General features: G+C 35.3%; 2 protein-coding genes across 2 annotated transcripts in view; both read right to left on the bottom strand.

Annotated features, from left to right (window-relative positions):
- Nucleotides 1-26,475, bottom strand: part of LOC128996423 (coiled-coil domain-containing protein 124) — a 463,618-nt gene that overhangs the window by 342,693 nt on the left and 94,450 nt on the right. The gene's annotated exons all lie outside the window — the stretch shown is intronic.
- Nucleotides 8,277-26,260, bottom strand: LOC128996425 (transmembrane protein 214-A-like). Its single transcript, XM_054421751.1, has 6 exons — nt 26,119-26,260; nt 25,230-25,332; nt 21,515-21,611; nt 18,795-18,963; nt 12,007-12,158; nt 8,277-10,484 (listed from the first exon to the last, which is right to left on the bottom strand). The coding sequence occupies exons 2-6, from the start codon at nt 25,321-25,323 to the stop codon at nt 10,379-10,381; spliced, it is 618 nt and encodes a 205-aa protein (XP_054277726.1). The 5' UTR covers nt 25,324-25,332; nt 26,119-26,260; the 3' UTR covers nt 8,277-10,378.

The following is a 26,475-nucleotide window of genomic DNA, read 5'->3' as shown; positions in this document are numbered from 1 at the left end:
TTTCTGAAAAGTAACGTACAATAGTTAACTATTTTTTTTAGCTGACTGGCAGAAATTTTGTAAGTGCATAATATATTGTAGTGCAAGCGCTCAGGGGCTCAAATCATGGATTATAAAAATCACACTGCCAAACTCTTCAGTTTGTAAGGAATGTATTTGCTTCAGTTCCTGTATGCCTGGGCCCGCAATGCAACAACATTGCAGCTCCCTCCTGAGGTGGGATTCAAAGTGGGAGGCAATTCATCTATTCAATATCTCGTTCTTCAACTTCACTACTCTAGCAACAACCATTCAAGTGGTATGTACATTTTAAAGTTGCATAATAAAAATTACAGCTTGTAGAGGTTCGTCCGTTTAACCTGAAATAATTTCGGTGCCAAAAAGTACCAAAATACTTTCATTCATTAACTGGCCAAAGATCCAATACAAGGGCTCCAGAATGGATTCAGGAGGGAAATTGCTTAACAGTTTCACTGACAAAAGGCACACACAATATAAGTAATTAATTAATTAATACAGAGTTGTCTATCTAGATATTAAGTTTTAAAAGCATATCAAGTATTTTAAAAACACGTACAAAAATGACAGTGTATGTAGTACAGATATAAAGTTGCTTTACCTGTACATGTGTTGTTTAACAGTTGATAGCAGTGAGCACTCAGGGTTGGTTCTCCATGTCACCCAACAACCGTAAGTAATAAGAAAATAGCATGCTGGAATTACTTATAAAAACATAATATAGGAAATTAACTTTGATAAAGCAAAGCAATCTGTAAGTTTTAACAAAAGGCCAAACTTTTGAAATTGTTTCAGTATTACATGAAAAGAAAAATGCATTAAAGTTATGTTTTAAAGACAATGTATTTTGTAATAATGTTATTTACATAAATTATTGCAAATTTATTCTTGTTTTTTAATTATTAATAAAAGTGTTCCAAATTTATTTCCTAATAAAATTACAGGGTACACTATAGATTCAAACTGTACTAGCACAAGTAATTAAAATAAAATATGCATAACCTCTAAAAAGGTTGTGTGGTTTTTGGATGGATGTTTTTTTAAATTGTTTTTAAAACCCCATAATCCAATCTGTGGTCTCTAGCTAGAGTCTATACTTTCACTTCAGTCTGGTTGCTTGTGTCAATGCTCTTTTGTCTTTTAAATAATAGTTTTTTCACTTTATTATGTATCGATTTATCCATTAGTTTCTTGTGTATTCGTTTTCATCCAACTTTTGTCATACAAAGTGATTGATACATACATAAATATCCTCTCCCGTTCCGGCTGTCTCCTGGTCTGGGTGTTTACTATAGGCCACTCTTTCTTTTTCTGTCCCCTCCCAATTCCTCTTCCTCCACATACTGCCACTGCACTCCTCCTGCTTCCACATCTCGTCTCACCTCGTCAATCCACCATAGTTTAGGTCTTCCTCTTGGTCTTCTTCCGTTCATGCGAAGCTCACTCATTTTTCTGGGGATTCTATCATTTTCCTTCTTAATTGGCCAAACCATCTCAATCTCGATTTCTCTACTCGTTCTCTCAAACTTTCTTCAACTATTCCTCTTATCAACGCTTCATTTCTAATTCTATCCAATCTTGTTTTCCCTTTAATACCTCTTACAAACTTCATTTCCCCGCATGAACCCACTCCATTCCCTCTCTGTTATATTCCAAATTTCTGCACCACTGGTAACTATTGGTATTGTAAGAAAGGGGATTAACCCCGTACCCATGGTAATAAGTTTGATACATGATGATTCGATATATAACTGAAACAAGTGATTGATATTGACTCCTTAAAAGCCTGGTTTGACCTAAGAACCAAAATTGCCACTATAGCAATCAAGGATTACATTATGCAATTGTTTAAAGGTAGCTATGTTAATAAGAAAGTAAAGTATTAAAGAAAGTTTATTTTAAATGCTTTCTCCTGAAGGACGGGATACTAATTCCATATCCTGAAACGCTGTGAAAAGATTCTGTTCTACAGTGCAAATTGTGATCGAAAATATGGTCTATAATTTCTTAAATAGCATGGATCACTGAAATGCATTCCAAGAAAAAAAAGGATATTTGATGATTTGTAGAGTTGTCTTACAGGATGAGGAAGCTGGCAGGTCAGTTTGCTATGGGAGCAGGCGGGGAGATCCATCCCCACTCCACTGAAAGGTGGGAGTCCGCCTGTGAGATCAAGGAGAATAAGACGTTTCATCCGTTTGCCTTCCGCGTGCACACACACAGACTTGGTACATTTGTAGTAATACTGTAATGTTTGCATTGAAAGTGAACATCCATTTAAAATGGTGTAGTCGTTGAGAGAAAATAAATAAATAAAAAATGTTGGTAAATTTGTTGAATATTGATGTGATTATTTAGGGTTCACTTTTTTTAAAGCAATAATTCGTATTATACAGTCATCAAATTAGGATACTTCAAATAAACTTCTCATTCAATTGCAGAGTGGTTATAGTGCTCGCCTTAAAACCAAAAGGTTGCCGGTTCCATCCTGAGAAAAGTCAGTAGCTTTTTGATGGTCTGAAACTGGATCCAGCTGTTCCTGACCATTGGGCATTAAATAAACAATCCTGGCTAGAGGTCTCAATCCTGGTATCTCGTGATTCTTCCCATTTTATCTTTTTATCTTAATTATATTTAATCTATTATCTATTAGCATGACGTATAAGCTAAATAGTAGCATCAAAATGAACTCTGCAATATAAAAGGAGTATAAAACTGTCCTCAGCTGATCCATAAGCATGACAAATGTATAAAGGATTGTTTTAACTAAGATGCTTTGTAATTTCTTTGTTTGAAAATAATTTTTGGTGATGCTAATTTTATAGTAGGCCTATTTGAAGAATTATTACAACCTTTTTCTTATAGGATTAGTAACCACTAGTTTTCACAATGTTTTGGGTTCTAGAACTTTAAGGCGGGATACGATTCTATAGATGCTAAACTTTTTTTATTGATAACCATGGGAAATGTTTTGTCGTACTATCATACTTTACAGGTGTGATTTAGTAGACACCATCTTAACTGACCCTAACGGGATTGGACCTAGGTTGGATTAAACTCAAAAGGAGCGAAGGCGGAAAATCCAATTATCGGGTAATGTGAGGTCGGTTAAGGGGATCTACCGTAGTAATAATGAATTAATTTTTTATGTATTTTTTGTTCATGTAGGAACTGTAGTGAGAGGATATTTGGTGAAAACAGATGATAAAGGAAAACACCACTGGACATTGATTGGCAAGAAAGATCCACAAAAGCCTCACATGTTCTATCCTGTAAACAACAATGTTTCTGTGTCTAATGGGGATACTGTGGTGAGTTAGACCATACTTTACAACATTATGTGGTGACATTACATTATACAAGGAGCAGCAAAATTATTTGACTGTTTTCTTTGCCACCCTGTCGAGCGTGTGAGTGGCGGAGGGTGGTGGGAATAGGGGTGTTCCAAAGCCAACATGCGGAAATTTTTAGTAGGCCTAGCCATGGAGCTGTGGATGGCTGAGCACCATGTATTTGTAGTGGAAGTGTTTTTAAAAGTGGCAAGTAGCTGTTCAGCAGCCATTTCAATGTGGGTCAAAGAAGAATAGTCCCAACTTGATACACCATTTTGCTGTGAGTGGGTAACTTTAGAGCTACTAGTTCAGCGTTAAAACTAAAATCAACAGGCCATCCAAGATCATCCTGGATGGCAGAGAAGGTCAAGAGAGTGAAGAAGACTGTGTGGTGTGGTTGAAAGTGAGATTATCGCTCAAATTAACAATTTTGTCACGTGTAAGTAAATCAATAACTTTTTCTGAAAATGAGATGCGCTTTGCATAACCGCTGGGCTCCAACTGTTACACGATTGCCATTTATGAATGAAAGTTCAGGTCATATCGTAATACACTTCTACCGAGCGGCCAGACATGTGCAGAGCTGCAGCTTATTTACGTACAGACCGCTGAGGACTAGCTTTCACAGCTTCTCTCACTCTCTCGACTTCCTCTGGCATCCGGGCTGACCTTGATAAAATAGGAGAGCCTGTTGACTTTTTTCAATGCTGAACTAGTAGCTCTGAAGTTACCCACCCACAGCAAAATGGTGTTTCGAGGTGGAACTTTTCCCCTTGGGCCCACATAGAAACGTCTTAAGAACTGCTGCTGAACAGCAACAGAGGAATTGCCACTTTTAAAGAACACTTCCACTACAAATACATGGTACTCAGCTGTCCACAGCTCCATGGCTATTAAAAATGTCCGCACATAGGCTTTGGAACACCTTTATTCCCACCACCCCTTGGGGAGCGAGCTGGCGTAGTGGTTAGAGCGCGGGACTTCAGTCCCTGAGGTCACGGGTTTGATCCCCACCAAGTCACCAATGGATTTTATCTAAGTGATAGTGCTGCAACCCCTAGGTCTAGCCTGAAGTAATGTGAAAAACAATCCCAGGCTCGTGCCTAGCGTCCTAGGACAAAAAAAAAATTCCCACCACCCTCCACCACTCACTTGGTTGACAGGGCGGTAAATAAAACCGTCAGATCATTTTGCTGCTCCCTGTACTATATATGTGTTTGTAAATTGTTACATAATACTCGTACATTTTACTGATTCTTGACACAATTATTATAATTTTGGTTGAGTTTGTAACAATCACGTACGGGAAGGGTAATTCAAAGATCGAATGCCGAGTAGAATTCAAAACTTAATTTATTATGTTAAATGAAGAAAATTATTTACAATGAAAAAAAAACAATGAATGTAAATACTATCAATTGAAAATATAGCCTATGCAAAAGTGATTTAGAAGCGGACATGCCCACTCCCACGGACACCCGCGGGGGAGGGAAAGATAGCGCATAACCGCGGTTCACCGACACCTCAAGCTCTACTCTGACTGACTACCCCCAGGTTCGGCGGTCCTACACGTCACACAGAATACAAAACAATCAGCAAAACAATTAGGCCATGCATTCCATGCCACGATCCAATCAACTGAACGTGATGTAGCAATCGATGTACTCAATACTTTGTGACACTCAACAAAACCCCAAATAAATTGCAAGACAATGCTGGCTAGCGGAGTTGCGTCACGATTGCCAATATTAACGGCAATACCCAATTCTGGGCTGTTATCCATAATAACACTAAAAAAATATGGTCAATAACTGCCTGACCGTCACAAGTTGACATATGCATCGTATCTTAATGGTTATTTGAAAATTCCATTATGAGTACCTCATTCATTTTACATTACCAATCACAAAACAAATACAGTGGAACCTAGATAACAAGTCACCCTTGATAACAAGGGTCATTTTCAAATACCCTTGAAATTATTTTACCCATAATCACATGTTATTGCAAACCTCGATAAGAAGTCAACCTTGATAACAAGTCTTATTTTATAATCCCTATTCTCACAGGATAAAAAACTCGTCTTGGTCTTGGTCTTGGACTCTCGTCTTGGTATCAAGGTTCTACTGTACAACAATGGCGTGGACAGTTTGTGACGTAATATCGTTCAGTTTGGGTTTGACAGTGGTGCTGTGTAGTTGAAAGGTTTGCTGTACAGATATTTTCGTCAACAAAGTAGGATGGCATATGCCGCTATGAAAACTTTGTCTAATCCGAAAGGATTAAATATCTTCTGGTGCAATAGAAATCACAAAGATGTCTTCTGTCAGGAGATCACCAAACATGGAAATGAACATTCAAAACTTCTTCAAACAATTTGCAATTACATCATCCCTGAGCAATTTTGTAATGTTGGGAAAATAGCGCTGCACTCCAAATGTGAATTTGTTCTTCCTTTATTAGGTATACAACAAATAGCAACAGGTCCTCCTCATTCATTAAATAGTAATCCAAACAGCTATGTCGCTCAAGTGTGGCCACCTGCAACCAGGTCGCGTATAAAAAAGTCTAGGTGACCTACTCCCCTAGTGTGGCTCTAGCCTAATAAAGATTGTGTAATAAAATTTAGAATAATTATGGCTGTAGTGATTCTACAGACAACAAGCAATAGTAGCCTAGTCACAAAGTGGACTAGCTGTAGTATCAACTGGATTACCTTACACCCCTAAACCATATATACATTCAAGTTGGCGATCTAGAAAGAGACTCCCAAAGATTCCCCCTAAGAAGATTACCCTAAAAAATAGTTTAAAATAAAAATAATTATGCCAGAAGTAAATCTTAGGCCACAGTAAACCTAGAATAAACTTGAAACTAACTAACGAGGACAGTCACACAAGGCAACTCGCAACACACAACTAGCTGTGATAGAAAAACAAATGTGTCTGGGAGCGTTTCTGGGTCGCGGCGACAAATACGATACTCATGTTATCTTTGGGCACCGGCCACTAATTGCTCCTTCACACACCCAGTCCTTGCACTGTTTAACTGTTTAAAATCATTTCCTGAGTAGGTGTGACTCCTTAAAATGTTTCTGGGGGTTCTGTATCAGTCAAGTGACCTAGACCAAGAGTTGTACAGTGAACGATTGCTCTGTACGAATATTACAATGTAAGATAACAGATAACTTGACATTACGATCCAGGTAAAACAGCTTACAGTTTAACTTGGTAAGAATTAAGAGATAAATATTTGAGCAAATTGTTAAGATATTTTTGTTAGGATAGTTTAAATATTTTTAACTCTTCAACTATTAATAACAAGATTTTATTTTAGCTTTCTTTAATTCTAGGCAGCAAGATGCTCATACCGCAGTAACAGGAACAACATTACGACTGCTGGGTAAGTTTTTTACAGTAATCAACTAACTGTTTAAAGATAAATTAAACTAGTGCTGCATTTTAAATTAATTCTATTACCTTCATGACTTGGATTCAGTATAATGGGAGTTGTATGTACAATAAATTACTAACATCCATTACAGTTTCAAAAGCCTTGCCCAAATATTATTAAATTAATTAGTAGTTATTTTAGTTGTTATAATGAATTTCCTAGGGGAAACAATGATGACGAGATGTGTCTGTTCTACATGATGTATTACGTTGACGAAGGAGCTCCTCTCAATATGAGGTACTGCTTCACTAAAGGACCTCCAAGCTATTACTGGGACTCGGAACTCAACAACATTCCAGCTGATGCATCCACTCCAGAATGATTTTGTGGAAAATACTAAGAGGGTAATAAATAAAAATGTGTATGTCTTATTTCCATCCTTGTATGTTTAGTCTGGCTGGCAACATTTGAAAAAAATCAGGGCTCCTACTAGCTTTTCCTTGATATAACTAGACAGAAATTTCATTTTCATTTTAAAGTTGTTGCTAGTTTTAGAAGAAAAATTAAGGTTTAATATTAAGCCTCTGAAAGAGGGTGCTAATGTAAATTAATGGTTTCTGTAGAATGTAAAAGATTTAGCCAAGACAAGCTGAGAGGCCAATCTATCATAAACTTTCATCGTGTTACATCAACTTTCACAGTAAGAAATACGTCGCCGCAGCAAATCTGCTTACCAAGCAAATTTCCAACCTCATTGGATTTTCACTTAATATTTCCTAAAACATCTCAGATTTATTCCCTATTTTAAAAAAAGTACCAGGAGGACCGAGTGTTGCTCGGCTTTCCAACCAAATAAAATCAACGGTGTAGGGCCGTCCCTAGGGTTGGCGGTGCCCAGGGCAAACGTGGTCCCGGCGCCCCTCCCCTCCAGTAGTAGTTGCATTCGCATAATGTTAATGTTTAGGTTACTACAAATAGCCACAGCGTGGCGCCCGTGCCCCGGTTTCCCGCCCCTTCGGACGGCCCTGCAACCGTTTACGATCACGTGCTAACTCAAGTTGTGAGGATAGCATCTCAATGTCCTCGAGTCAATAATTAAAAGCCTTTTTAAGGTTTGTTCATAATCAGCTGTTATATTTCAGTTTTCATTACCTGTAAAAAATGACTTGTGAAATTATGTGATTCGAGGGTCAATTTCTACACCATAAATCCTCTATAAAACCCTTTTCCCACAGTCTGATTCCCCTGACAGTCTGCAAACTTTCTCAAATAAACAAAGGTTTACTTGTTTGTACAGAGTTCCATCAAAATCAGATCATTTTGCGAATTTCCCACAGGGAATAAGCTATTTCCATAGGTGGATACTGGATGGACCTGGACCCGGGACCAATTTTCTTTTTCATTTTGATGTCCCAGATTACAAAAACGGCTTCCGTTCAAATTCATATATAAGTATGTCTATTAGCATGATAACTTGTGTAAAAACTATGGGATTTTGATAAAATGAGGTATACAGAGTGAAGAAAAAAACTGTTTCAATTCATTTCATAATTTGTAATTGTTTGAAGTTTAACAATACATAGTTAGTTAAAAAAAGTAAAAATGAATCCATAGATTAGGATGCAACATTTTTAACTCACAGCCGATGGTTCATTTTCACAACACACTATTAAATTATTAGCAAGTTTATAAACATACAGGACATAGAGGTTTTTACCAAACTAAATAAAAGTTAATTAGTTAGTAATATAATGGGTAGTACTAAAGAAATAAATTATGACAAATGAGAGACTAAACAGTTAATAAACGAGAAAGTAAAATAATAAATTATGTGAAAACAAAAAATAACGAGTGTAGAGATACTGGCTAAAAAAAATAACTGTAACATAATTAATTTAAAACAATAATAAATAGACACTTAACATCCCAGTACCAACAAGTTTTAACAAATTCAATGTAATAAGAATATTGAAAACTACAGTAAATTAATAAAACAAACAGCTTACAGTTATTTGATGAAAGAAATTGAAATTATGCTTAGGAAATTGAATAAGAAAATCACATGAATAAATGCATCGGTAAGTTATACACTTTGGAATAAAAAAGTTCAAAGGAATGTTTGATACATTTTATACTTTTATTCAAATGCGTATTGCAGAGACAATTGTGAGAAAGTACGTAATTCTCCTTGAGGAAAGTATATCTTGGAGAAATAAATGTTAACTAAATATTTTCATTATTCACAATTTTTAAATTACAGTAAAACCACTCTCAACCACACCCTTTTTTAAATTGAAACCATAAATTACATTTTAAATCAACTGGAAAATTAACTAGACAACAGGAGTTGTCTGGTTGGTATGTATTTTTGGTATAATTTTCATAACTATAATGGAATCAAATATCAAAGTTTTGACCGATATTGTCTATGAAGTTGTTGGTTTTAAGAAGTAATTAGAAAAGGCAAAAAATGTATATTGCAAAATTCTTTGAACCGAAATTAACTGAAGAAATAGGTTATTGAAAACTAGCTCAATTCCTTTATTTTGGTTAGTTGGGGTTTTGCCGTATTGCTGGAGCATGTTCCAGTCCTACAATCTGAAAATAGTTTTGGAAATAATAACAGTCTGTCACGTAAATACACGTTTTTTGGTCTAGTCTGTAAAATAAACATTATGATTAAAACATTTGACATTTAGGTTTTGGTCCACCCTGATAATTGTGAAACTCAAATATTCCATGCCGTTTTGTATCTTTGACAGACCAATTAAAATCACAGATTTGCCTGACGATGACACATTTTTATGACACAATTATAAGCACATATCAGTAGCGACTGAGCCTAATCTACACAAGCATAGAGATACACATTGATTTTATTCAGTTTACCATGTAATTATAAACATTTCTCAACAATAATAATCTTAAACATTAAATCCTAGACATTTCTATGATGGCAACACTAATGAAACATTAAAACACTTAATTTTAAGATATTTTGAGATGGAAACACTAATAAATAAGTTAGTTATATATTTCTTAAAATTAGAAAACAATTACATGGTTGGCAGTCTTGGCACTCATTAATCAGACACACCATGCTGGGATAAATTATTGAGAAATAAAATCAACCAATGTCTGTACAGTTATGATTGATGTGTGGTGTGGACTGGGGTATATAAACTTAAGTATGAATCAAAATTGTGCTATCTATTAAATAAACATTAATATTTGTAAAAAAATGCCCAAACTGATTCAACTGAATAGTAAGTAGTGAATTGATCTTTCCTAAAAGTAGAATAGAACATTAGATGTCAAAAGTAAATTTTACTTAGTTTAATGGTTGATTTTGGTATTTTTTGGGTACTATTAAGGGTTTACCGACACCCTCCCAAAACCATAAGTATCGGATTATAAAGAATCAACTGCAAAAGTTTATATTTAATTTTAAATTGTTTGAAAACGTGTTGTAACCTTGTATGCAATGGCAATATTTCCTATTACTTTACAACCTTAATTAACAAAAGGGGTAAAAACTTATTTGACACGCATTGTTAATCTCAAATGTATGAACCCCTGTATAGATAGTTTTAATTGACTTGGTCCTTGTGTTACTCTTGGTCGTAGTGTTATCTCTATGACGGTGCCGTGAGCCAGTAGAGTGTTTCAGCTGCAAATCGTGATGTTGCGTTGAGGGCATCCATTGTGTATTTCTGTAAGTTTTCTGGCGAGAGTGAGCCACTGTAACACCAAACAAAATTGTTTAATGTCCCCTTCACATCCTAGGATGTAGGCTTTAGTACGGAAGTGTTTTACACTTCATGCTAGACCTAAAGGGTTGCGGCATTTGATAAAAATCAATTGGTGATTGGCAGGATTTTAACCCAGGTCCTTCGGTCTACCAGTAGACCAGTTTACTCCCCAATGACACCTCTTATCTTCATATTTCTTGCTCAAAGTTTGCTTCCAGGTCAAAAATAAAGATAAAACTTGCTTACTGACTTATCAACGGTCTTAACTCATTCAACCTATTCAAAGCAGCTGCAATTGTTCTTTATATGTTATAAGACTTCATAAAGTTACTTGGTCATTTTCCGTTAGTTAGATTTCTTGCTGATTATTTCATTTTCACTTTTGCTATGAACTGATTTAGGTTGGTAAAATTTACAATAGGTCTAACGGTTTAACCATTCAACGGCTAGTAAATGGTATTTAACAGTAAGAAATGCTCCCCAATAAAAGGGTGTATAACCCACACCTGACTTCAAATTTCTTTTCTGAAATATTGCACTTGACACGTTCGCTACTGAATTGCAACGGCCCGAGGTATACATTTTAAGATTACACAAATAGACTGGGTGTTACTTGGTTAACAGTACACGCATACCACAGGCCAGTGATGCAGCAAAATTAAAACCAGTTTTGTCAACTATCATATCCAACACGCATCATCAAATTTGGCTTGGTTTTTTTTTCTTCATTTTGTTGAAACTTTTATTTTAATGGTGATTTTTCCATGAAATCCTTAATATAATTTGCAAAAAATCTTATTTACACAAAAAAGGCTCTAAAAATATAACCCTGAACCAAAAAACAATAAGTTTAATTGCAATTTTGTGATTTTCACCATAAAAAAAGTATTAAAAAGCACAGTTACAGACAGGACCAGCCTCAGGCACCGTGGAATGTGAAATATTTATTACTATTTACTAGATATTTATCTAGGCTAACAACGTTATTGGTGAACGAATATTTTACAGGAAAATCATTAACATAAAATCCATAACAATGACTATTTAAAAAGGGAACAATCTATAACCTTGGTTTTATTCATAAAATACACAATAGATTAAAATCTCACCCTGGACGTCTATTACCCTCGGGGTGGCCCTGGTTACTGACTACATCGGTTACTTGCTGTCACTTATTTTTCGGTTCTTTGTTTCAGCTACCCCAGTTACCCAGAATAATTATTTTAAAGATTTCCTCTCAAAAGTAATTGCATGTTCAAATTTAGTGACCGCTAGTAGGAGTAGGTATGTGTCAGTTAGCTGATGCCGTTTATTTTTAGTGCCCACGCCATTGGCATTTTGTACAAAAGAATTAACAACAGATTTTAAGTGGTCCATACCCCTTCTATTGAACCATAAGATAACATGAAAACTAATAAATAAATAAATACCTTATTGAGCTTAAAAAACATGCAACTTAAAATTGTTTTTATTGAAAGGATATGACATGCATTCTTTTATTTGTTACGTACACAAACACATTTTCCATCAGCCATGTTACTGCTAATGACAGGTATGTCAGCACAAACTCGAACACCAAGATGAAAATGTCGCCGAAGATCGCCAATCCTCGCCAGAACCAATAAGATGCAGACTCCATCAGGCCCGGGGCGTACTGGTTTATCTGTCAACATAGCATTTTTTTTAACTAGATAGCCTCTGGAATAGTTTTTCACATTACTGCAGGCTCGGCTTAGAAGTTCACACCACTATTACTTAGATAAGATCCATTAGTGATTGGTGGGATTCTAACCCAGGACCTTGAGGACTAAAGTCCCGTATCTAACCACTAGACCAGCTCACTGACCCTGACAAAACACAAACATAGGATTATAGTACAGTGGAACGTGTTAAATTAAAACCACTAACTCGACCTCTCGATCCTCAGAACTACCCCGTATAACAAAGCGCGTGCCATACAAAATTCAGGACATTTTACCAAAGACTGAATGCCAACCTGTCAACTCATTACAACAGAAGATAAGACTATACCTGCCTCGTTTGAAGTTAGGGTCCAGTCATGAGAAGCTGGTGATTGCATTCAAGCAGTGGCTCCTGTAGCATCCATTTTAAGTGAACGTGTGCCATAAGAATACTTGAACTGGCAGTGTTCTTTAAGGATCAAACATCGAAGTAGGCAAATTTTGAATTTCCTTTTTTTATTGCCATTTGACAGTACATTCGATCAAGTATAGCATCCTGGATAATTGATCAAAATTCAAACTCTGCTTCCTCACAATTTCTAAAGTTTGGTTCAAAAAGCTTCAAATTTAACACCAAAACCCAGCTCAAAAAGTTTCTAAGCAAATAAATACAAGACCAATGCACAATCAAGAAGTAATGGTATGACCTCACATGCATAAAATCTAAAAAAAGCTTTAGTGTTTATGGCTGTGCAAATTATCAGTTCAGACAGAAAATCCATGATTGGATTTTAAAAACTTGACTTAATAGACTGTTCAAGTAATTGCCATGGATACTTATTTTTATTCAACTACTACTCTTGTCATATTGTGTTTATCAGATGGAACATAAGAGTGACAAGTTCAGTAACATTGAGCCCTTTGGAAAAACTGTTGGATTGTGGTAAGTTTGTTAATTTATTTATTAAATAGCCTGACATTCAAATTGAACATCCAACTACTTTTAAAAGAGAAAACCAATTACAATGAGCCTAATAAGTAATTGGCGGTAAGTAATTAATGGGTTTATGGGAGGGGGATACAAAAATTGTAATAACTCTTAAACTCTTAAATTTTACAGCATTTCAGGTTGTTCCTACTAGTTGACTACTATTTTGTTTAGTCATAAGTGACTATCCTAGTGAATAGCCTGACATTCAAATTGAACATCCAACTACTTTTAAAAGAGAAAACCAATTACAATGAGCCTAATAAGTAATTGGCGGTAAGTAATTAATGGGTTTATGGGAGGGGGATACAAAAATTGTAATAACTCTTAAACTCTTAAATTTTACAGCATTTCAGGTTGTTCCTACTAGTTGACTACTATTTTGTTTAGTCATAAGTGACTATATTCTACGCTCCAGTCCTTATTGACACCTATATTTTTTTTTTCATAAATTGCTTTTGATTCTAAGGTTAAAATTTAATAATGTTTCCGTGGTCGTGGGTTATGACGAATTTTGTTTTTAGTGGCGATATCGGTTGACTTTCTACTCCTAGGCCACGGCCTAGTTCTGCAGCGTTTTTTATAAAAACACATTTTTTAAAACAACAAATTGTTTTATACAGAAAATGAGTGATTCGTCACTCTTATCAGTAACGATAACGATGTCTCCGTGATAACGGGAGATGTTAACGTTATTTACGGTTGATGATAACTATGTTCTCGTGATGGCAAAAGTCGTTGACGTTTTTTCTACGATGGCGGGTGACGATAATCATGTCCCCGTGATAGCAGGAGATGTTAACGATTTTTCTAGGATTCCGGGTGATGATAACAATTTCCCTGTGATGGCAAAAGACGTTGGCGATTTTTCTGCGATTACGTGTGACGTAATTCATGTCCCCGTATTAGCGGGAGGTGTTCACAATTTTGCATTTCTTTTCTCCCTGCGACTCCTGGCTGGATCAGCCACTGATCAATAGACAAGACAATCAAAGACTCAGATATTATCAGCAAGTATCATCTCAATTAAACATGTAAGAGCGACAACAATTTCATTTCTGACATAATCAAGTCATTTGCTGCTAAAAATCAAGAAAAAATCAAATTGAATTAATTTTTCAAACTTATTGCTATTGAAGTACTTTATGTATTGAGAGCTGTATGTTCACGGTAATTTAATAACCAAATATTAAATAATTTGTTTTATTAGTTCTTATATAAATTTTACTGGTGCTTACAAGTTTAAGAATTACATAATAATATACCAATTTCTAAAGCTACATTTTTAATAATATAACATAAAAGTATCATTAAACCCTTGGCCCATTTTCTTAAAAAAAATTGTGTTCCTAGTGTTAAGGCTCACAGTAAAATGCCATTGGCATTTAGAAAAAAATCAGTTGTGTGGTGACAGGGCGGCAAATTTAAAACTTAAACCCCCTAGAAAAATGTGTAGCTGCGGCCATGTCCACATCACAGTTCACTTCAAACAAAATTAGTCTACATCACAACTTCTAGCTATCATTAAACCCACTCATCACACTTGAATTCTTACAAATAAAGTTTAAAAAAGACTTTTACGAATAAGCATAAAAACATCCTGTGGTCCAGACATTTAGTATGTCCTTGGTGAATAAGTTCAAACGTTTGAAATAAGGTATACAAGTTGGGAAAACATACTTACAAACAACAACAACAAACAAACAAACTTAGGTGGTTTTTCAGACATATAGCCTAGATAATGCCTCGATAGAATCTCTATCTGGAATGTCAGTGATTTTACATGTAGAGCAGGCATAGGACTATACTGGAGCTGTATTCACTCTGCCAGTTTTTAGATTGAAATAGCCTAGTCAACAAAATTATTTTGGATAATTTTTGGTCTATTATTAATGTATTTACTTGGGTTAAGCAAAATCAATATGCTCAAAATAGCATTAAAGGACCGAGTGGGTTTGGATTAAAGAAAGAGTAATACTGAATGCCATATAACTCAGTAAATGTAATTTTGTCACTTTTCGTTATTACTTTAATGCCAAGCTTTATTACTAACTTGTGGAAAATAAATAAAATAAACGTCTTATAACACTTAAAACATATATTTACGCTTATACTGTTATTCACAAGATGGTAAATATACAAAAAAGAAATAGGAAGAAAGAACTGGACACTATTAAAAAGATCGCTCAAGTTAATGGATTTCGAAGCAAGACGATAGAGGACATCGCAAGGAAAACGAGGAGGAAAATTGATAGGCAGAATACACTACACAGCAGAACATTAGAAGAGATAAAAGAGGAAAACACCAGATATATCACATTTAGCTACACGGGGACTACAACACAAAGGAATGCTAACAGATTCAAGAAAAACAGAGTTTCAATAGCCTACAGGACTCAGAACACCATGAGTAAAATACTGCATCCAAAAATAGAAGATTGTAACAAATTCGACGCTTCGGGCAACTATAAAATCAATTGTAACGATTGTGATAGCTTCTACATTGGACAGACTGTGAACTTCGTTAACCGCTTCAAAAACCACATATCTGCGTGGAGGAACAACAAACCGGAAAGATCAAATGTCGCACAACACCTGTTACAAAATGGCCACTCACTTGGAAAAATTGAGGATAGTCTAGATATTTTAAAGAATTGTAAGAAAGGATATGTAATGAATGCTTGGGAAGCATTGTATATTTATAAGGAAAAATGTAAAAATAGAAATAAGTTGATTAATGAACAAGTACATTTTGATTCCAGTTGTACTTATAAAAATGTATTGGCCGGTGCTTCCGGTAGCCAATAGGGTATAAGTAGGGACGCCATTCAAGATTCTTGTCATTCGCCTATTGGGTCTGATGATGATTGGAGTGTCCAATCGAAATCGATCACCACTTACCATCTTTTTTGTATATTTACCATCTTGTGAATAACAGTATAAGCGTAAATATATGTTATAAGTGTTATAAGACGTTTCTTTTATTTACTTTCCGTAAATTTAATAACACGTACAATGCTGATCAAGAAGTTGTTTACTAACTTATCTAATTCAGATTTTAAACAAGTTAGATGTCTTTGAATATTCCTTGGTGTTTCAATTATCGAAGTTACACAATGTAAAACAATCTTTAGGACAAAAAGTCAAACTCATTATTGATAGGTTTCATAAAAAAAATTAAAAAAAAAAAGACGGTTGACTTACAGTTCAAACTTGAAAAGTTACGCATGAAAGAGTTTGTTAGTAAAGAAGGCTTATGTGAACTAATGTCTATTAGGACTCTTAAAATAAGATTCTCAACTCTGTTAACGACAATTAAGTTTAGTATCCTGTGTTTCATGAGTGAGCTCGGAATCTTCCACATTTACTTATCTATTGATAAAACTTGACTTTTGTGAAAATTGAAATCAACAAGGCAATTTTTTAATAGTTTATTGAGAAAGTACGTATATGTTGAACAGTTCAATTATAAAGTGATTCAACTGAAATCTTATCACTTATCAGTTAATTAGAAGTCACTAATCCTGAGCTCAGTTGTCAAAAGATTGATATTGTTGGGTCCTTTTAGATAATGATAATTAGATAATGCAAACCAAATTCTGATAATGCTTAATTCCTAATGAAGTTAAAGTTAAGTATTCACCAGGCCAATAAACTGTTGTAATAGTCATTTTAGGAGTGTCTATATGTGGTATCCCAGGTAAACTGGCCTTAAAAAGAGGCGATTAGGTCAGATAAGGTACCATTCTACCAATGAAACAGTTAATTTAATTTGGTATTGTAAAAGAGCGGTCTTACGAGCCATACACATATTACGTAACGGTAACACACTTTTGTTTTGGAGGGGATGGGGTATGACATAGCATTACGCTGTGTTATATGTGGGGGGGGGGGGGGTAGGCTCAACGTTACGTAACGCACACAATTAGCTTTAGAAATACAAAAATAATCAAATTGATGTTTATATCCATATTATTCTTTTAAACTTTAGCTTAAAAGGAAGTTCTCTTGGAAATTTTACATTTTATAATCTCATAAATATATTTTCTGTGGCAAAATTTGTTAAACAGCTGTTTGTCATTTACGTAGTTGTTACTTAAATTTTATGTTATGTTATCTATATATATAAAATCCAATGTATGTTTGTTTGTTTGTCCTTTATGGACTCCGAAACCGCTCGACAGATTGTAATGAAACTTTCAGGCGTTATTAAGCATTATTCAAGGATGGTTTGTGTGAAGTTTGGTGCAGATCCGTCAAAAGGGCTCCGCCCCAGTGGCTCTGGAGTTTCCCACGTTAACCTTATGAGTACTCATATTTAAATGGAATTAAAGAATCTTAACAGCTGGTTCAACTAAGCAATTTGATTCTGTGATGTTTAATAGCATTAAAAAGTTAATAAGTTTACCAACAGGGTGCAGCACGATTATTTTTTTTTTATTTATGACAACAGCTAATTTGCAACCAAAAGGTGAGAGAGCGTAGCGAACGAACTTCAACAAGGATATTGAAAATGAATAAGCATTTGACATAAAACCACATTAGGACAGGACGTCTGTCGGGCCAGCTAGTAAGCTTTAATGCTAGTTAATGCAGCTAGTTAGTACCTTTTTTGTTAGTTTTAAATTAAATTAGTTGTGTTTTAATTGGGATGATTTATTTTGTTGTTTTATTATTATTAGTAGGATAACAATCTTGTTTGTTTGAATCAATTTTGTTTTGATTATAAATAGGTTATCAAACAAAAGTTATTATAAGTTTAATGATTTATTTCAATCCATATTCCACCAGTAAAATTATGCTAAACCTGTTATTAAAGTCTACTAAGATCAAGTTACGTAATGCAAGGGGGGGGGGGTTTGTTTAAGCGTTACATATGGGAGGGAAGGGGTTTAAAATTACAAAAAAGTGTGTTACATAATATGTGTATGGCCCCTTACTCCTTGCACTCTCCAACATTGTCCCTTGTGACAACTGCAGGGAAGCTTTTGACGGTTAAGCCTTCTATCTCAGTTGTCTTGTATTGCGTAACTTGGACTTCCCCAGAAATCAAAACTTCCTCTGCTAACACCAGAATAGCTACAGGCTTCAGCTTCCGGTCCATTACACAATGCAATTTGCCAAAAAACACTCCTACATTGGACGAAAAATTAAAAATACAGTCCAAAAAACTTGAAGGAATGAAACAGAAAATGAACTGATACAAAGTGTCAGTGGGTACAATTCAGGGTAGGCTAGTAGAACAACCGATTAATTCAATGAAAGAGTATTTTTTTTATGGTAATTAGGCCTATGACAAATTTAACCTCTGTAACACACAGATCTTCGGTTATCTGACCTTTCTGGTCCATCATCATGAACATCTACTGCGATTACGACACAATTGTCAACATGTCCAACCCTCGTGGCACAATCGTCAACACATCCTTTTCGTTTTCATTTTCCGTGACCCAACCTTTTTGCTTGGATAACCTTGCCGCAGCCGGTTTAGGTCAGTGATCGAGACTCTACTGCAGGATTACTAATATTTTTTGTGACATCATTGTATTCCGTACAGTTTATAAACCATAAAATTGAATCAATGTGGCAATAATCGCTGACACTATTTATTATAATTAACAAAGCTTACCCATTGTTCCACCAGAGGTTTCTTGGACAAAATGAATTCATATATGAGCGTGACGTTGACCAGTAACAGTTGTACTACGAAGCTAAGCCACGCAAACCCTGCATGTAGAAAAGGTGCGGTGGTGTCACGAGCCTTGGCTGCATACACAGGAACATTGCTCTGGCACCATCTGTTAGGTAACAAACACGTCTTTATAGATTTTTGCTTTCTTACCTTGCAAATGATTGTAAAAATATTTAAACCTTTTTGAGATTAAAGCCAAAGGTACATATCCTACATATTATACCGACCACACGGATAAATCCATTTCCAAATGCCAAATAGGGTATTAATTAGTTTAAATAACAAAATCTTCCTAACCTAACCTAACCACCCTTAGGTTAGGTTATAATTAAAATTGTCGTGTGGTCGGTATAATACTCAAGTACAAAGCCAACTACTGATTAATGAATGAGACCATTCCTGAACGGCTTCTATGTTTTTGGCTTAACACGTTCGCTACCGCATTACTACATTTTTCATTCATCGATCAGTGACGCACATATGCGGAGGACGGTTTCTTACCATAGACTGCCGTCGCATATATGTGACAGCTAGTCACATTAAATTAGACTGACGTTGCATATTTGCGTCGGTGTCTGTTATTAAAAAGCTTATATATCTTCGTAACGGTCTATTTGAAGGCCCTGAATTCTCTGCATTGGTCAACAGGGATGTCTGTCGCATATGTGCGTCACTTGGTCTGTGGATAATGATGATTAGTGACGTCATATGATAGTTGGCAAAACTGATTTTCGGTCTGTGTGTACTGTTAACCAAGTGACACCTGGTCTATGTGTAATATTAAAGTGTATACCTGGGGCCATGGCAAGGACCACAGCGTCGCAAATATGTGGCGTTGGTAGCGAACGTGTTAAGTGATTATCGTTGTTCAGAAACGTAAAGGTAGGGGGGCAAAAGGTGAATCGTTAACTCAGGTCCGAGTGTTGATTGGCGCATCAATATTTACTGAGTCTCTAATACCAATCAGAGATGGAGGATTTCATAAACAGCATCAACAAATTTACTTTAATACTTTTTTCTTTTTGCTTGTTTGATATATGATATACCTACGGTATTTATAAATTTTCTGTGTAAATTTTCTGTTTGTGCCTTAAAGCTGCGTTGTCCAAGGCGCGTCTGTTGCGTCTGACGCAGAGCGATGATCGCCGAGCGATGATCGCTGAGCGTCGATCGCTTGGAGGCCCGTTGTCCAAGAACGCGTCTATTCAGTTCAACAGTTGGTTGCTGACTGTGTTAAAATTTATTTTGCTCTCACTATTAGCGTTAAGAGCCAAGTGTTGAAGATCCTATTCATCGAAGAGATAGAAAACGAGGAAATTCTGGACCTTTAGTGAACCTCGATTGTGTACCCACAGTGTTTTCAAAAAGAGAAGTGAGGAAGGATATTTTAGAATACCTATCAAAAACCACTTTGATGCAGACAAGAGTGGATTAATTGATTTTTTTACTTTTAATGGCAACAGTTTAAGTTCCGTTAAATCCTTTAAAGTTTAAGTTGTAATAATTTAATTTAACACTAATTTATTATTATTTTGAAATTTGTCTTTACTTAAATACAGATATCTCCTATTCTAAAAAACTCCCAATATGTAATCCATAGCTAAAATAAAAGTCAATACTTTGGTGAATTATTTTAGACTATAACTTTAATTTAATTTTGATTTAATTTTGTGTTTTTATTCGTAGCGGGTCTCTAACTCGTCTGATTTCAATTATCAATAACTCAAATGGAAGCCCTTACATTACTGAATATTTTAAGGTTGAAACGAACTGCAAGCGTTAATAAGAACTGGAGATATTTAAAAAAATGATAAAAGTACGAAACGTCTATAAGAAATGTATGGGGAAGAGTTTTCGTTTGAATTTCTTTAAAACGAAAAATAAATAAAAACGGATTCCCGCATTGAAATTAGCATGAAAATCTAGTTTTGTAAATTATGTGTCACAAAACTATCATTACATAAAAACAATATGTATATCCAATATGGCGGGTCCAAGATGGTGGCCATAAACGTGTTTCCTATCGAAATGAAGTACTAACCACCCAATAAATACTGGTGGTGATCTTAAGTCAATATCTCGAAAATGTGCATAAAAGATGCATGTGGAATCATTTTTTTATTATTTTTCCAATGTTGGGAAAAGCCACCATTTTTTATAATGATTTTAGGGGGTTTCTCATGGACCGATTTTTGGCAACCTTTAGTAGGCCTATACCAATCAGCAGACTCAACACTACAAAATAAAACCCTAAAACATTATCTTGCAATCTTTTTAGGTCATATTCTATATTTCTTTGACTATAGCCATTACATTAAGATACTGTATATTATGGAGTATACGGGAGAACACAGAAACAACAATGCGATAGACGCAATAGACGCTGGCCGTCAGCGATCCCGTCTGCTCCCGGAGCAGTGCCCCGCGTCAGACGCTCAGCGTCTCAAGCGTCAGACGCTAGAGACGCTCCCTTGGACAACGGGTCCATTGAAATCAATGCTTAGCAGTCCCTGAGCGTCCATCGCTAGCGTCTATTACTCAGCGTCAGACGCAACAGACGCGTTTTTGGACAACGGGCCTTAAGACATAGGATAACTAGATTAGGATTCGTTCATTCAAACAAAATTTGAAATACTAAATGTCATCTTATATTTTACCTGTAGCCTTGCTGGGAGTAGGTTCTAAAAGTCTTCCAAGCAACTTCTCCAAAATGAAGTGCCCCCGAATCTTTCAGGAATCTATGGGTCTTGGAAGCTGTTAAAATTAAAATAACTGAGTTAAAGCAGTCAAAAATTAGTCATTGGGTGGAGATTCCAAACTAATTTTTTTTTCAAAAATTGAGGGCATTATTTATAAAACATTACCATTAAAGTATTTCAACATTAATTACATTTTACTGCTAAATTGTCATTCCTCGAAATAGACCTGTCAAAATATATTATATTGTACGCTTAAGTTAATACAATGTCAAAAAAAAGAAGAAATTAGCTAAAATGGAGTTTTTTTCACATTCTAAAATCTGTAACGTAACTATGTTTCTTTACTTGATGTTTTAAATAATGATGTAATTTAATGCAAATACATACACGTTTTGAACTATGGAACGAGTTAAAATAATTACTGTTATGTATTTGTTGTTGAATTATATTTAAATTGGTGAAATTTGTGCCCTGATTAACAATAATAGTGGTAGGCTTTCTATCAAAAGGTAATACAAGTTTTCTATTAGTTTATTTTTTCTTATTATTGTAATATATAGGCCTACACTCTGATCTGCAGGTAAAGATTGAACTTTGAAAAAAGCTCATTATATTAGCTACGGTAAAACGTATCAATTATAAGTGAAATCAATATAAACAGTTTTTTTGCTTTACTACAGTGCTTTATGTTGTGCGATTATCTTTCCTTATTTACTTTATAGGTACGTTTATGAACGAAATAAATGTTTAGGAAAGCTTATCATTTGAAAATTGAATCGTATGGGTACATTATTTCCATAAATGCATCACCGCCTCATATAATTCGTACTAGGTAGTCCTATAAGTTAGCATAGCCTTAAAGAAAGATATTTGTCAAACTAAGAGTTTCAATTGAGTTATGTTCCTGAAACAAAAGGGGAATGTGTAACTATTTTATACAACAGAATTCAAGATCAAATTTTTTCGCTTCAGTGTCCTTCCCATTGCGAAGCACGGGTACAACAGCTAGTAATGTTATTAAAGACCAACATTGAGGATGGATGTTTGGAAGGGATTGGTTTTATATAGGCCTACTTAAGGGAGTTCAAATATTTCAAAACAAAAAATGTAATGTGCTTAAAATATTTACCTACGACCGTTTTTTAAAGTAGCCATTTCAGTTCAGTTCTTAGAATTATAAAGTTTCACTTAACATCTGTTTACTTTCATAACAGCATAGTTTTTCTCATAACAACACGGGTAACGGACCAAAGAGGTTCAAGGATTCAGAGAAAAGAAGTAAAATTGTAATGCTTCGAACGTCAACTTATCAGCTGATCAGTTGACAATTTTAATTGTTGATCCGACTTGTTCCTGTTGATACTCGCATATTCTTACCCTAAGTTGGTGGAAGTGAAAGGAAGTTAGATTTATCTGATTTAAAAATGTCAGTTAGTTAGTGAACGTAAAGTTGACGAGATGGAAATGAGAGCACAAACTTTTTGTGCTAATCTTTTGCCACCAAAATCTAAACAAAAGTATGAAACTACATACCAGCAACTAATTGTTTCACCATATTATCCAGTTGTCCAAACAAATATACAATATTTCCGTAATTGTACCTGATACAGCATTTATGGTAAGAATGCTACTAGCAGAAACTATTCCCAGAAAAAAGTAACGTATTATTTAACGAAGTTTTACAAACACGTAATTACATGAAATCAGCTGATTATACAATAATTCGTTGCATCAAACTTTCAGTGGCAATGACAATAAACGAAAACATAACTGATAAAATGGAAGAATTACCTTATCCAACCACAGTTGGAATACAAGTTACAAGAATAAAAGTTACAACTGTGGTTGGATAAGGTAATTCTTCCATTTTATCAATTACATATTCCAACCAAGGGTCACAATGAATAACATATCTTCAGAAAACATAACCTCTCTCAGAAGTTATGAGTAGCGATTGTTAGTAATTAAAAACCAGATTGTTAGTAATTAAAAACTAGATTGTTAGTAATTAAAAAACGGTCGTAGGTAAAGTAGTGTAGCCTACGCAACTCGCGTTAATAGTCTTTACGACACTCGTAGAAGTTTTTAAGGCACGAGCCTTACTCGTGTTTTAAAGACTAACTTAACGCAATCGTTGCGTAAACTACTATACTGTACATTAAGCTAGAGATGTAAGTTATACTTATAACATAACAGGATGAATAATTGGGTTGCCGTGCGTTAACTGTTGTCAGACTAGCCTGTTGTAGCAAACTCCCTGTTATTAAAATAAAGATTTTCAGTTTTGTTGCAACAGATCCGCTGAACGCCGTTTGTAAAAATTAATTGTTCTGACAGAAACGTTGTCGATAATTAAGTTACAGGTTGTAATTTTTTGCGTGGGGCTTGAAAATACTTAATGATCAACCTCATGCTCGAAGTCAACCGTTGCGGAAACATTGGCAACTAGTAAGAATTTAATCGTTGAGCTTTATACTGTGGTTGTTATTTATACTGTAATGAAAACTACCTTGTTTTGATTTTTGTTATTGTAAATAAAAATATTTCCCAAAGTGTTGGGTGTTGCTTTTAGTAGGTACAGATTTTGTTAATGATTTTAGCGTTGTAAATAATAACATACAATCCCGAAATATTTTATCATTGTAAATAGCATACAATACAAAAACTTTAGATATTCAGTGTTGGCGTAAAACTATTGATGCTAGGATAAGAATATAATCTTATTAATTTAAAGGTTGCATCAACTAGTACAAGTTAAGCCTATTAACTTAAAATAAGTTTGGTAGATACCTAATGTATTTTATAAATTATTATGCATGTGTCATTATGTATTTTATTGTTATTATGTAAATTTATAGTCCTAAGTCTGTGGTTTTACCGACTGGCCACCAACTCACTTAACACATTCGCTGTGGGTGGCTCGGATTCGGGACACGCGTAGCGTCCTGCGCATGTCCCAGGTCCGAGCCATCCAACCTTGTTAAACAAAAGCAGCCAGTATGAGTCTAGTGTTTGACGGAGAACCTTACTACTTGCTGAGCGTGGTCTGTAAATACAATAGAAATCTGTTTTTGCCGCCGCTCCTTAGTTCGGGCGCGCTCCGATTTTTTGCAGATTTTTAAGTTCGCGCTTGCCTTTATGTTCGTTTGCGCTTGTGTTTAGTTGTGTTTGGACTTTTTTATGTATTTAAATGTTTGTTTCTTAGACTAAACTTTGTAAATTTGTAAATTGTTTCCTAGGTTGGTAGTAAATTTCCCCGTAAAATCTCCGTCTGGCAATCTCAAAAATCTACTTTTTGTCCCGTCTTTTTTCCTCCATTTGGCAATACAATTCCAATGGGACAGGCTACGTTCCAAGCAGTGCTGCTATCTGTGGGTGTTTAGCGAGCTATGTCGACTCTCGTTGTAAAGCAGGACATCACCGCACGTCATTTGCAATTCGTCAGACCAAAATTGGAAAGCCAATTAACTTACATGCGGCAATCGGGCTTGTTCGACGCTGAGGGCTGCGCCGCACTGGGGATACGCCCGCCATTTGACGTGCCGCAGCGAATGTGTTAACTGCTAGACCACATAAATTATGTGCAACCTGATGTGATGAAAAGTTAAAATAAAGTCAAGTTTTGAAATTGTTTGGGGTCCACTCATACCAAATGTGTACAAATCAAACTTGCCTGAAAAACTGCCATGTTCATTGATGTCCAAAGCTATAAACCCCAAAATTGTAGCTAATACGATATACGTTAGAAATTTCCCAATGGCAGACATTCTTGATCTCTGAAAAAAAAAGTTGCACAGTAAGACAACAATAGAATGAGAGAGATAAGAAATAACAAACAAAGGCTTATATGTAATAACTTAGATACCCAGCGGCCTAGTTGTTGGTAGACTGCTGCCGCATTCCTTTCGATTGGTTTCCAAGACTGTGTAGGATTATGCATCGTTGTGGTGTGTTGTGCAGAGTTTTGAGTTCACAGGAGATAAGTTAATGTAGAAGATTGGCAGCTGCTTTATTGTTAGGCCTACATAACGATTTGGATGATGATACTGATTAGTCATCGCCACCCTAACTTGAGGCAGCCCAAGCCCGCACTAGATATACGGCGCACGGCCTTGGCCTGCCTCAAGTTAGGGTGGCGAGGACTATAAGTTACTGATAGTTTGGCTAATCAAATTCTGAAGAGTCGTAAGCCGTGTTCGGAATTGTATAAAAGAAGGGAAAGTGAGGGGGCATACACATTATTAGTTTGTAGGGATATGCTAGACAGTTATTAGTAATCAATAGATATATCGATTACGGTACTTCATTTGATAGGCCTATATCAAGTTTGGTTACGTTAGTTCTGGTTAGGTTAACCTAACCTAACTAACGAATGAAATATAATCTATTATCGAATAATCTATATATATATCGATATTTTTCTTTCGAATGAGTGTAGGACGTAAACTAAAGTGCAGCCTAAAAATTGTGTTTGCCGTCATAATAATAAATAAATAGGCTAGCCTAAGTAAGAAAGGTTAACTTGTGGAATTCAAAATTTAAAAAGGTGTAAATTATTTTACCTTCTAATTACGTAGGATTCTGTCACCCGCTGTGCTTTTGCTTTAAGTTACCTACCTTCCCTCAGAAATGTTAAATTATTGTTATTTTAATAAAATTAATAAAAACTAAAACGTAAACGTCAGGAGGAAGCATAAAAAAATGGTCGGGGCGCCGGGGCGGGGGTTGAGGACTGAGGTTGAGATCGAGGATCGAGTCCCGCCCGTGCGCACGATTTTTATTTCAGCTGCAGTTTTTTAATACGGACAAAATGAGAGTTTAAAAATTAGAAATTTAAAAAAAATTATTATAGGCCTAAAACTAAAAAAAATATATAATTATTTTTTTAATTAAACTGTCATAACCTAACTTAACCAACC

This window comes from Macrosteles quadrilineatus, unplaced genomic scaffold (assembly GCF_028750875.1).
Source record: "Macrosteles quadrilineatus isolate MER2022 unplaced genomic scaffold, UCM_ALF_1.0 Scaffold_6__1_contigs__length_79288215, whole genome shotgun sequence".
Taxonomy (NCBI): Eukaryota; Metazoa; Arthropoda; class Insecta; order Hemiptera; family Cicadellidae; genus Macrosteles; species Macrosteles quadrilineatus.
Note: the sequence above shows the minus strand (reverse complement) of the source record. Positions and strands in the feature narration are given on the sequence as shown.

Bases quoted from the DNA above. Each gene is read 5' to 3' on its own strand.
- LOC128996425 (XM_054421751.1), bottom strand. From the start codon at position 25,323: ATGTCTGCCATTGGGAAATTTCTAACGTATATCGTATTAGCTACAATT. The intron at 18,964-21,514 runs GTAAAATATAAG...GTTACCTAACAG, and splicing joins TACTCCCAGCAAGGCTACAG to ATGGTGCCAGAGCAATGTTC. The intron at 12,159-18,794 runs GTAAGCTTTGTT...CTATGTTGACAG, and splicing joins AACCTCTGGTGGAACAATGG to ATAAACCAGTACGCCCCGGG.